Source organism: Equus quagga, chromosome 4, assembly GCF_021613505.1.
Source record: "Equus quagga isolate Etosha38 chromosome 4, UCLA_HA_Equagga_1.0, whole genome shotgun sequence".
In the NCBI taxonomy this organism is placed as follows: Eukaryota; Metazoa; Chordata; class Mammalia; order Perissodactyla; family Equidae; genus Equus; species Equus quagga.
This window is the reverse complement of record NC_060270.1, coordinates 120,078,188-120,091,164: the sequence shown is the minus strand read 5'-3', so window position 1 is coordinate 120,091,164 and position 12,977 is coordinate 120,078,188. Positions and strand designations below refer to the sequence as shown.

The 12,977-nt window shown below is 37.1% G+C and overlaps 1 protein-coding gene across 1 annotated transcript in view; it reads right to left on the bottom strand.

Annotated features, from left to right (window-relative positions):
• The window catches only part of PPP1R1C (protein phosphatase 1 regulatory inhibitor subunit 1C), a 107,426-nt gene extending 96,580 nt beyond the window's left edge, over nucleotides 1-10,846 (bottom strand). The window contains exons 1-2 of the mRNA XM_046657876.1: nucleotides 10,766-10,846; nucleotides 9,031-9,091 (exon numbers count right to left, since the gene is read on the bottom strand). Of these exons, the coding sequence (XP_046513832.1) occupies nucleotides 9,031-9,091; nucleotides 10,766-10,846 (142 nt within the window). The remainder of the gene's footprint in view (nucleotides 1-9,030; nucleotides 9,092-10,765) is intronic.
• Between the last annotated feature and the right edge of the window lie 2,131 nt (nucleotides 10,847-12,977).

The window sequence follows — 12,977 nt, the reverse complement described above, 5'->3', positions numbered from 1 at the left end:
ATTAGGGAAGATCTGAAGGGGATGGAGTTTGGAGAAGGCAGTGACAGCACCCAGACTGGGAGGGAGGAGATGAATTCTGAGATCCCTAATCTTTGCAGTGGGGCCTTTGCTCCAGGACATTCCTCTCTCTCCACCTCAGACATTCCAGGTCCCGTCTGAGCTCCAGCTAGACTACTTCTCTGCAGTGTCAGGGACAGTGTCACATCTGGTCAGAGGGCTTGTGTTCTAGAAGATAGAGTACACTAATAGTAATAACCTCAGAAAGTAGAATTTCAGGTAGTATGTAAACTGACTTAGGGAGAGATTTTCCAGCATCTTTAAAATCTTACCACTTAGGTGCCCCCACCCCTCACGGTGTTTTTTCTTTTGCTGTGGTTTTGTCTGTCTGTTTAATTTGAAAGCTATGAATGGAGCTTGCATCCTCCAAGTAGAGCACGGTCCCCATCACAATGTCCTACACAGAGCCCAGGCACTCGACCATGTCACCTGCCTAGGCCCTAGGGGCATTTCAGTTTAAGACCTTGGTGAATTCTGCTACCAAATTTTGTCTGGAATTGCTGGAACAGTGTCAGATCACTACTTGGTCAAAGTCATGACTAGAAAATGTCAGGAGAAAATCCCAAAGCTTGAAGCCGTGCTCCTCAGCAGTTCTACTATTAAGAAATATGGAAATTACTCTTCTACATTAATTACATAACTTGGCTAGACTTTTTGTTAGAGGTCACTAAGTACCACTAATTTACTGTTTTTCTTATATATGACAATGAACTAGAAACAATTAGAACTGTTAGCAACTTTTTCAGTCTTAAATTTGAAACTGAACATGCCCTCAAACTCCCCAGAACAGCTAATAATGATTTGGTTCATCTGTATTATTATGCAGACACAAAAATGCGCATCTATTTATTCAATGGACTCAGGATAGCCCTCTTTGTAATGAATATGTCTTATAGTTAGTGACATATGATAGTGTTGGGAAAAAAAACCCATACATTTTGGAGCCATCTGAAGCCACCTTCCTCACGTAACGAGCCTTAGGAGGATGAGCTACTTTCCTGGGGTGACAGGCAGTGAGCAGCCATCTGAGATCCATATCCTGACCTAAGTGATTCCAACCCCTCTGCTCCGAAGTACCATGCGGCTGCCTCCCCAAAATTATATTTGTCATTTATCAACTCTCTAGTCTTTATAACATTACAACTTTACAACATTATAATCTAATCCCCAAAAAATATCCTACAGTAGACATTTCTGTACTGAATTAAAATATATTTTATATTTGTGTCACATCCTATTGCTTTTGCTATCAATATACGTGTGTCAACTTATAAATATGTCTCAGGTAGGTTTCTCCATAAAAGCAAGGATGATGACTTACCTATTTTATCCCCCAGAGCAGCTAACACTGTGCCTTAATCAGAGTAGGTGCCCAGAAAGCTTGATGGATGACCACTGGATTTCAGGATCTATCTTTTATCCATTTAAATTTAATAGCCCATGGGCATCCAATATCTATTGTACTAGATATTCTAATATATACTCTACTAGATATATCTACTGTAACAGTTTGGAATAAATAGTAAAATTTTAGCTCTGATTCCAGTCCTTAAAAGCTTAAAGCTGAAAGATGAAAATAAGCTATACAAACACTTTACAGAATAGTGAGTATGAAAAATAAGTGTCTCTATGTCCTGGCCAGAATTAATCTTACTATGGTCTGAGCAGTTGGGATTTCTTTTTTTTTTTTTTGAGGAAGATTAGCCCTGAGCTAACATCTGCTGCCAATCCTCCTCTTTTTGCTGAGGACGACGGGCCCTGAGCTAACATCCATGCCCATCTTCCTCTACTTTATACATGGGACACCTTCCACAGCATGGCTTTTGCCAAGCGGTGCCATGTCCGCACCCGGGATCTGAACTGGTGAACCCCGGGCTGCCAAGGAGAGGAATGTGCGAACTTAACCGCTGCGCCACCAGGCCAACCCCTGGGATTTCTGTTATTACAATTGTATCCTGGTTCACCCAGGTGTATTATTCTCTGTTACCTAGACCACATCTTCCTGGAGGATTTAGAATAAAGACTAGATAAATATTTATTAAATTGAATTGAAAGTCAGGAAGAGCTTCAAGAGTTGGCATTGGGAGGAGAGTACTGGAATAACAAAGCCAGACAATGGATCAGATTAGTCAGGGAAAATTTTTGAGATTTAAGTGAGTCTCATGCTGCAATTCAAATAGGAGAAATTAGTGGAAAAGATGGAGACTGATTTATACAAATGAGTCAGTCTAGACTAAGTCTCAGAGCCGGCAAAGGAAGCAAAAGAAAGAACCAAAGAAAGAAAGCCTATGCAGAATAAGGCACAGGGATGGCGTATGGAAGGAAGTGAGAATAAATGGAGTTGAATCAAATGTGAGCAATCAAATGAGTGTTTGATGTACATCTCTAAAGGATTTTTATACTCACTATTCAACCATCCTTCTCTCCTCGTACTATTAGAATATAAATTTCATTTTTGGTCAAATATAAATGTGCCACAAAGATTTCTATTGCTTGCGATAGTTTTTTCATAACTTTATAGACATCAGTAGCATGCTTATTCTAAAGAAAATTCTAAAGAACTCATATTTCATGAAAATTATATTCGTAAACAAGACATGCTCAGTTGAACAAATGCCACAGTTTAAGATACGTAACAATTCTGTAATTGCGTATTCTTATCTTGATGAATTAAAAGGTATGGTACATCTTTTCTCTTATCAAGAATCCCCTTCTTTGGAGACACTGACTCTGTCTAATGTAGTCAGGTTTGGAAAAGAACTGGGCCATCTTCTTGTAATAAATTCTGGCTTTAGGAGAACTCAGCTTTTCTCAGCATGATCATAATGACAAAAGGGGATCGCATATCTTCAGTATCTACTTGGTTCCAGGCACCGTGCTATGCATTTTCTCACACCTCAATATCTTATGTAAGAAAGGCAGAAGTCAAGCCCTTAGAGGTTAAGTACACAGTCAATGTCTCACCACCAGTAACTGGCAAAACTGGGCTTCCAAGGCCAGTACTTTACCTACTACAAACGCTGCCTTGCTATGTCATGCAAAAGTACCTTAGAGTTATTTTCATCTGCTATATCCCCACAAGTATGGCACACAGCTTGAGAAAAATGAAGTGAATTGACCCTACCACCATTCTGTCATATTTCACTAAGCTATTTCTAATTAAAATCAACATGAAAGGTGAGCAATATATGCTATTATTCAAAATGAGCAAAAGTAGTTAGCTTGCTGAAATGAAGTAGAACTGCTTCATAGTTTCACGATTTACCCTTTCTTTTTGCTTTCATTTAATTTGAAGATTACACTAGTTCCTTTGAACACTTACAGTATGCAAACCTTGGCATTACTAAGAACTAGAACCTCATCTTTGGCTCACAATTACTCCAATTGATTGGGCTCTTTGGCTGCAGAGACTGAATAGTTACGGGAAAATAAGTCAATCAATTGTACAGGACATGAATCTCTGAAAGCCACATGAGTCACTTGTCTTTAAATCATTCAGCATGGTTTGGCATTCAATAACTCATAGAAATAAATGCTGAGGAGGAAAAAAATAGGCTTTTCTGACAATTCCTTAGAAATTAATGCCAGTTAACTGTTAAATAGTCTTCAAACATTGGACCTTTCTTTGTTTTGTACTGTCATTAATACTGAGAAGGCAAAATAAATGCTGAGCAATTAATAAGGATCATAGATCAAAATGAATAACAACCACATTCCCAAAGAAGATGAGAAAACTTAGAATAAAACAAAACTGTATGGACTATGGGTCCAGTACAGCTTTTACTTGAATACTTTTGATTAGAAGTTCCTGGGGGTGACAGTGTCTGAAGCTGATGATGTCATACCCATCCTTAAGAGTCCCAGGAAAATCCTCAGTGTGATTCCTGGAGCTTGTACTCAAGGTGCCCATTGCCTTTTGACCACAAATCATTCATTTTGTAAAATAGAGGGTCTCCATGAAAGAGATCATGTGAATATGCATGCCCTAATGCTGGAATAAATCTTCGTGTTAATTTTGTTGACCCTGAAAAACCTCCCATCGTTAGAAATTCCTGGAGCTCCTCTGTTTGGAACAATTCAGTCTGAGTCCAGTAATATTTTCTAGCTATCATCCAATGTCTCAGGATTATAAATCCAGAGGCTTCAAAATCTCATCAGTTAACTTGGTATCAGAGTCCTAAAATGCAAGCCTCCTTTAGAACATCATATGCTACGTCCAGAATGGTCTGTGGTTTTATTTTCAGTTTGGGAGCTGAATAGCGTAATCAATTGGATTCCCAGCTCTCTCTACTGACTAGACTTACTATCAAGGCTGAAAGGAGATGGTGCGATGTTTAATTCATTTGTCTCATATTAACTAATTTTTAGGATCTTGATCCATGTGAGAAAATGCTTTTGTTTTTATTCCTCATTTTTAAGAATATTTGGAGCTAAAAGTGTCAAAGAGAAATCAATCTTCCCCCAATTCAGCTGTGATAGGAAGTTCAATAAATATCCCCAAACCACTTTACATTATATTTCTGGTTCCACTTTTCAGATGTACAGCAAACTTTTAAATGATGCCAAAACTCCTCAGTACTTACCTAAATCTTCACTAAGTTCCAGGCCTCTTACAGTTCACTCATGTTTAACAGGCATCAGATCCACTAAATTTAATTGTAACCATATTGTCTCTGCTTAACAGTAAGTGGAGAAGAATGGATGCCACAAACTTTAATGTTTAGAAGGCCTGGTCTAGGCTGGTTATTTACCAGAAGACTGTGCCTAGTTCTGGGCCCCAAGGGCCAAGAGACAAGGAGAATTTGGATAGTTCATTGAGGTCCTTACAGGGGACTGGGTATATTCAATCCAGAAAAGGAAATAATAAAGAAATCTTTTATAGATTTAAAAAGCTGAGTAAATGAACTTTTATTGAAGAGAGAAAACGAAGAGTTATTTTAGAATAAAATGGGACATTACTCAAGTTTGGTTTAAGAAACTATATTTTCTAGCATCTAAAATAGTTCGATCTGGAATTGAAAACAAGGGGTAATTAAGGATTCTTTTCTGAGGTATATAAAACAGAGCAAGTCTCAGGGACTCAGGTTGATTTATATATCTTTCATGAAGATGTATGGTTAGATTAGGTATTTCCTGAAGTTCTTTTCCAATTCTAGATCTCTAACACTGGTGGCCATATATACGGTCTTCTCGCAAGTCTACTTAAAGACAAGTAATGTTTAAGTAAATCTGGAAATGTGATGAAATAAACTTCAGAAAGTGGCATTGCCATTTATTTCTAAATAGAATTTCTGTGTAGTCATCCCTCTAAATAAAAATATAGGAACCAAACCAGTTAACTACAAATTATACAAGAGTAAAATCAACCAGCACACAGTACAAGAATAGACAATGAGACTCTACTGCAAGCCTCGGAAGGCTTCCAATAAATAGGCCGTTAATCAGACGAACCGAAAATACAGACAGATAAGCAGTTTGCTACAAGGTCACTCACTTTGGCAGCCCCAGAAAACATTTGAAGAAGATGAAATTTGTCTTCGATGCTTCTCTGCTCCGGCTTCCAGTATCTTAGCTATCTGGCTGTTTAGTCATTCGTAGAAGCAAACACACAGTTTTTGCTCTCTTTACCATAAAAACACATCCTTTGCTATGAAATTTTTTTCAGGCATGATGCCTTCAATTCAAAAATTTTAGTCCTGTTTCCCATTATTTTGAGTTAAGCTGATTAATCTGTGCCAGAGGGTGACATATCCTTACCATGTTATGTGTCTGTTTCTGTAATGCCTTTACTGCTGAGAATTCCAGGCCATTGGCTGGGGAGGGAGGGGCTGATGGGACATTCTGCTGTCCCTGGAATCCTATCAATCAGGTGCCTACCTCACCCATGTGTTTAGCCCAGCATCGATGAAGTAGCAAACAATCTGGATTCACATGATGAAATACCTTTCTATCCTGTTTCCCCTCTATCAGATATAAACAGAATGCATATGTATTTCTAAATCTAAAATCAAATCATTCTTCCAAATACTCTTTTATAAATGACTATTTCTGAAAACTCCTGAAAAGCTTAAAAAAAATAAAAAGGAGCCATGTCTAATTCATTTAACAATGATTACAATAGACTGATCTCATCATGTGAATTGGAAGGGTTTGTTAATTATGTCTCTATAATGGAAAATTTAATTTTCTTTGCTTCATTAATTGACAATAAAGAAAGATTTTCAGGGATTTGAATTTTAAACAGCATTAATGACAGGTAATTCCAAGAACACTGAGTCGTTTCCTGGCCAATTTCAATAAACTGAAGAGATTTGTTTAGTTTACCACGGTTTAAAGTTGCATTGAATTTTTATTTGTCAAAGAACATATTGCTTTTGAGGGCTAAGAGAAGCAATTGCATAAAGAAGATCATCTAACACAACGAAGTTTTTGTTGTTGTTGTCATTGGTTTTGTTGGATAGAAAGTGTTCAGATTATATTTGGAACATAAAGAATTGTTGAGTTGGGCAGAAATATTTAGTGAAGATGAGATTATGAAGATTCTGTTCTTCTTGTTATATCTCAACTCTTAAAGATCACCTGCGAAGGTTGTATTCCAGAACATGTCAGCTAATGACACCTAACATTCGTTGCACTTTGCAGTTTTTAAGGAGCATTCACATTAAGTCTTTCAATTGTTACAACCACCCTGTGAACTAGAAAGGGTGGACATTGTAATCTCTATTTTGTAGATGAGGAGATAAAGCTTGGAGATGTTGCCCCTTACCCAAGACCGCATGGCTAACAAAAACTAGTCTCTAGGTCTGGTTTGGTTTGGTGAGATGTTCTTTTGTTGCTGTTTGTTTGTTGGGTCCTTAGATTATTTCCCCAGTAATCATGGTTCTAGATCATTTTTTCTGGGAAAGCAATATAGGCATTTGATTTTTTTGCTGCAAGAATTCATCACTAGCCCCAAAAGTTCTGGTTGCCATACACAGCTAAAGGCTGATCAGGCCCTTGTAAACTATTTGAATTTCCAAAAGGAGGATGAAGATGGAGGATATGATATCACTAAAAAGACATAGTTCTCTATGAGATGCTATTTGCATCTAAGTTCTCTCCAGTGGTGCTTATAAACAGGGAGAAGGATGGAGTCAATAGGAGAAATAGGACAATGCCACCTAATGATTAGGAGATTTAGTAAGAAAAAGATTTCTAGAGAAAATCTAAATTTGCTTCACAGGGATATTTAAATATAATTCCTAATACACTAAGCTAAGTGGTCTAGAGAAAGGATTTATTTAAAGTTTGGGTTTGCTTGTTGATAGAGCCTGAATGGCTAGTCACATCCCTTCACTATGTAATGCAAACTGAAATTTGCAGGGGTAGCATCATGCCGTAGGAAATGCATGGGCTTTAGAATTAGAATTATCTGTTTGTCTGTCATTGTCTGAGTGTAATTATCTGAGTGTAATCTGTCACTTCTAGTGGAAGAATTTAAGCAAAAATCACTTGATTTCTCTGCTGCCCACTTTCCTCATCTGTAAATGGTACGTATTTGGCATTCAAGAAATAGGGCTCAAATGAGAGCCACAAAGGTAGTTACATGGCTTCACTACGTTCAGTCACAATGCCTGCAGAACTCTGAAAGCTTCTCTTTAGTATGCAAAAGGACACGTAGAAATCAAGTTGGGCAACACTTTTCAAGATTGGCGTAGGGAGGGAAGCTCTGGGACACTGTGGAAAAGTCTGCCTCTATGAGCAAAGACAGTGACGGGAAATTGCTGTGAAATTACCTCCAATCTCAGAAGATTTTATTATTAAGTTTATTTGCTTGTACTTATTTGTAAACTATAAGTGCATACTGTTTGCACCTCTTATTCAATCAAATATAATTGTTAACATTTATTGTGAGATAGTATATTTGAAAATGATTTTAAAATTGCATAGCACTTCAAAGATATAGGATCAAATTATAATTCTTCGTTTTCAGCAGGAATAAATTTGCTTCTTTCCCACCAGCTGAACACCTTTCTGTATTTGGGTTCAATGATGAATATTCTATTAGAATTTTGCTTTCTTATCTCATGTATATTTCTCTAACTAGAAACGAATCTGAAAAATTCAAAGACTATTTTACCCTGGTATTTTTAAAACAGATCATTCACTACAACTTAGACTTAGACTTATTATGTTTCCAGCATTCAAACTCCCTTTCTCCACCCTTATTGTTTATACCTACCAAAATCCAATACCAACTCCTGCCTGCTTACAAATTAATGCCATGATCTTTGCTGTCTTACTTGCATTTCTAGAAAGAGCACTTATGTGTGAGATTAAAATCACCCCCATTCAATAAGTAAATAATGTTTGTGTATTGCAGATCATAGGCCTTTATCAGGAATAATAATGCAGCTTTACTTTTTACAGGAAATGGAAAAGAAAACCTCAACAAATGGATGTAGCCCTTTAGAACAGCTCACAAATGGGCAGTGCTGAAAATTGATCTGGTTACTTGTCAATTGCATTATTTAGAGATGACATTAGCAGCAAAGCTGTAACCAGTATGGGCACATTGCCCACTCCATGACAACCTTTCATAAATAAAAAACATACTCTGTAAAGATATAAGCAACTCTAGGGGCGTAATTTGAGCTTTGAAATCTAATTAAATAACTTTCCACGAGCCTCATTAATAAGCACTGAACCAGATTCTATACAAACCCCTGAACACATGACAGCAAATGTTAACAAAACATTTCGTAGCATATCATCACCGATGTGTCATTCTAGAGGGAAAGCAGGCTGTTGCCTGAGACAGTTCCTGTAATATTTATTTCTGATTTTGTTTATGATCCATTTTATAGACTAGCTTGTTAGATTATTACTAACTGAAAGCCCGAATTGAATTCTTTTGGGAATGTCATGCTCTTTGATGTTCTTCAAACAATTCTATTCTGTTCCATCAGCAAGAAAGAGATCATACTTCCTTACCTGGGGGATTATGTTCATTGAGAATCACAAGTGACGCTGGTGTGGGTCTTCTTTTCCTGATCTGTGAACAAAAAAGGCCCAGCTAAGGTCAGTGAGAGTCAGACACTGCTCCAGGTTGCTCTGCAGTTTGCAAAGCTGTCCCCTTCTCATCTTTTCCCAACACACAAAGCCAATTTCTGGAGGGCACACAATAGGTGCTCACTAATTTTATTTTGAATAATAAAAAGCCAGACGGCAGAACAGTCAGATATTAGTATTACCTTCTTTGACCAAAAAGCTACATTTCCAGAGAAGAGAAATAGTTGCGAACAATCAAATGATGAAAATAAATATGCAGTGAAGTGACAAGAATGACTTGCTAATTTTAATGGCTCTCTTGGAGCCGTATAACATTGATGATGCTTTCAAGATCCATTACCCTTATTTCTAAACACAGTAAAAGAAGCTTAGAAAACGCAAATCTCTAGCAGGTTAAGTTTAAAAGTATGATTTTAAAATTTCATTAATATTATAAGCTTTTCTTATTTTCTAATATAATATTTAGAACAAATCAACAAATAAAGAATGAATACGGATCTTATGAGAATATATGATTCACTTAAAACTAATAGGTTCGATGTGGAGTTTTTTTTATGTTAAGAGTTACAGGAGCATATTATGATTAGAATCTCTAATGTGTCCTTGATTTCTTAAATACCTAGGTAAAATCCCCAAGTATATGTCTGTAAGATAGAGGAAAAAATTTACCAATGATGTCTTGTCCAGGATAGAACAATGCCCCACTCAACACAGATACATGTTCAAGGTTGTATTTATCTGGCCTGAGTCTGGGTGGATAAACTTCAGAATATCAAAACATCCTAGAAAATTATGAGCCTCAGATTTAATAAGTATTTTTAAGACTTTGAATATAATATTTGGAAAAGGATTCAGGGATAATTTCAGTTTTATGAAAGTAATGAATTAGGTTGATGACTCCATAAATTTCTTTGCTTTTACCTCCCCACTATTGTAATTTTACCACAAATGATCTTTTAAGTGCTTCCATTGCATCAAGAGTCTAAGTAAATCTGAATATGAAAGGTGATACAGATGTAAACCAATCTCACATGAGAGTGAGAGACAGAGACAGAGAAATACAGATATATAGATATATCAGACACGGAAAAGGAATCCAGGAAATGTTCAAATACTATATTTAATATCTGAATAAAATGTTTTCTAAATTATATATGACTACAAATCCTGTCTATCATATATCACATATACTTATAATTACTATTTTGGATACACTGTGAAAACTTTATTAAGCCTATAATCTGAAATTATTCCAAGAGTTAATGCTTTCATTGTTAAATGAACCTTTTATTTTATAAAAAATGAAATAAAAAGTTGCTAATTTTGAGAATTTTTTTAAGTTCCTCTAAGTGTGGAACCAGTTATTTTAATAAGCAAAAGCCAACAGATTTTTGGATCCAAATCCGAATCGCTAACATAACCATTTTTCCCTAACCGATGCTAATTTTATATCATATGGAGTGCTCATTTTAGCCAATAGTTCCCCCAATGCAACCCAAATACAAGTGCATATGGAAATCGACTTATTTCTCATTCACATATCACAAAGTCACAAAGTTAGGCAAATTCAAAAGGTGGAGAAGCTTTCAATTAATAACAAGAACATCTGTCTCTATTACCTTCTATGCAGGATTGGTCCCCACCCAATTCCGCTTACCTGCTCTGCTGCTTCGGGTGCAATCTGACTCTGGAATAAAGGCACAGCAAATTGTATCTTTTTGGGACTGTTGGGTTCCATGATAATGATGAGAATTAGTCAGAAACGTGAAGAGCTCGGAAAGACTAACCCCAGGTGGTGTCTGGGATGTGATTCCTCAGGCGCACTCCACCCAGCCACACAGAGTGCTTTGTAATAAATAGCTGTAATTCCAGAGCAAGCAAGTGAAGATGTCGAGATCCGAGTAACTCCCTTCTTCAACATCCACAGTGATGCCTGGCTTGCCTGGTCCTCTACCAATCCCTTGGATCCTCTCAGCACAATACAACAAGGAACAATAAGCTAATTGTGTGCCTCTTCACTAATACACATGCCAACCGTTCACTCAGCAGCTAATTGAAAATGCAATGCTAGCCTTGAAGGACCCTCTGCCATGGGATTTGAAAGAGAGGCTCTATCCACTGTACATTACCAACCGGCTGCTCAAAAGTGCAATGTAAGCTCCCTCTGAGTATTGCAGGGATGGGCTATTCATTATTGATGAACATAAAGCAAGAAGTTTTTAGAGTTGGGGGCAGGGTTTGGGTATGGAATCATTTCATTTCTCTTGTAGCAACTTATAAGTCTGATACCTTTGCTATTTCACGTTCAGCCACCAAACTGATGAATGGGCACAGAGGGTAAGCCACAACCAATAACATCGGCTACATTTGTGCTGCTAGATCTGGTTAGGTAAAACGGATCACGGGAGGCAGAGCATCTGCGGTATAGTGAGGACAACATTGGTCAAGCCTGAGCAGATGTTAGTTCAAGTTCCAGCTCTACCATTAGCAAACTCTGTGGCGGAAGCAATTCACAGGCTAAGTCTAGGCCCCCTTACCTTCGTCAGAAAAACCAGGGGATTGGACTCGATGACCTTTAAGCTCCATTCTGTTCCAACATTCTATAATTGTAGTTCATAGTTTTCGTTAGAGTGGAAAGTATTGGACAGCTAAATTTAGCAAACAGCTTGAAAGTCACTGCTGCTGCAGTGACCTCTACTTTACTTCCTGGTGGAGCCAGTTATATCCTCTGATTTGGAAAAATACAGAAATGTCTAGAAGACATGAGTGGAAACCTAATGGTATCCAACATTGTGGTTTGTTGTCAATAGTGGGCACATATGTAAAGAAAAGGACTTGAAAAACAGCGTAAAAGGAGTGATCTCCAGAATGATAGAGGATGATGGTCATATTGCCTGGCGGTAGCGGGAGACACTGGCCTGAACTCTACACCTATTAATGTCTAAGGGGAGGCTATAACATAGCCAGATGGCCTTCATGCATTCAACTCCTTTTATGAAGGAAGCCTGAAAATGAAGCTGCTTTAATGAGAGAAAGAACTTGAGTTCTCTACTTCCTTATTTGAAAGAAATTGTTTGATGAATGCCAGATTTTTTTTGTTTTTGGATTTATGTAATACAATTAGACATTGACTACTATTCCAGGTATTTACGAATGAAGCTTTCTTCCTTATTATAAAATTCTGAGTCCATACTAGGAATCTATCGTAATGACTTAAATATGCAATGTTCTGCTGAAAGAATACAGAAGGCGATATGCATTATTCAAGCAGTTTTCTATACCCACTAGGGGAAAAAAACAAATGAAGACGTGGTTGCAAAAGCTCTTTCAGCTGGAGAACAGTGCTGACCAGCAAGAAATCTTGTGATGGGTTTATCCTTGGAGTGTTGAAGGGGGACTTGTGGGTTACATTTTGTGTAACAGTTTACAAAAGTTCTCAGAATGAAAATCCGAATTAATAACATTAATGAAGTTATTTTTCTGACTATTTCTTCAAATTATATAAAAGGAAAATAAGACAGTATTTCTAGTGGGTAATTAATCCCAAACTTCATTTAGTGTAGGAATTAAGAGCATGTACTTGGCTGCCTTGAATTCAGACTCTGGCTGTGCTACTTACTCACTTTATTAACGTGGGCAATAAGAGAACTTTCTTCTTGTGAGGTTTAGATGGCTTAATTCTTTAAAACAGTTCATTACAAGGCCAGTACATGTTAACTACTCAATAAAAGATAGCTATTATTTTTCTTTCAATTAGATTTTTCAAAAAACTTGAAGATGCATATTTTTAATCTGTATTACCAGGAATCTCTACCTGTTTGGAACAATTCAATACCAGGTAGAACAAGAGATTATAGAGTGAAATTTCA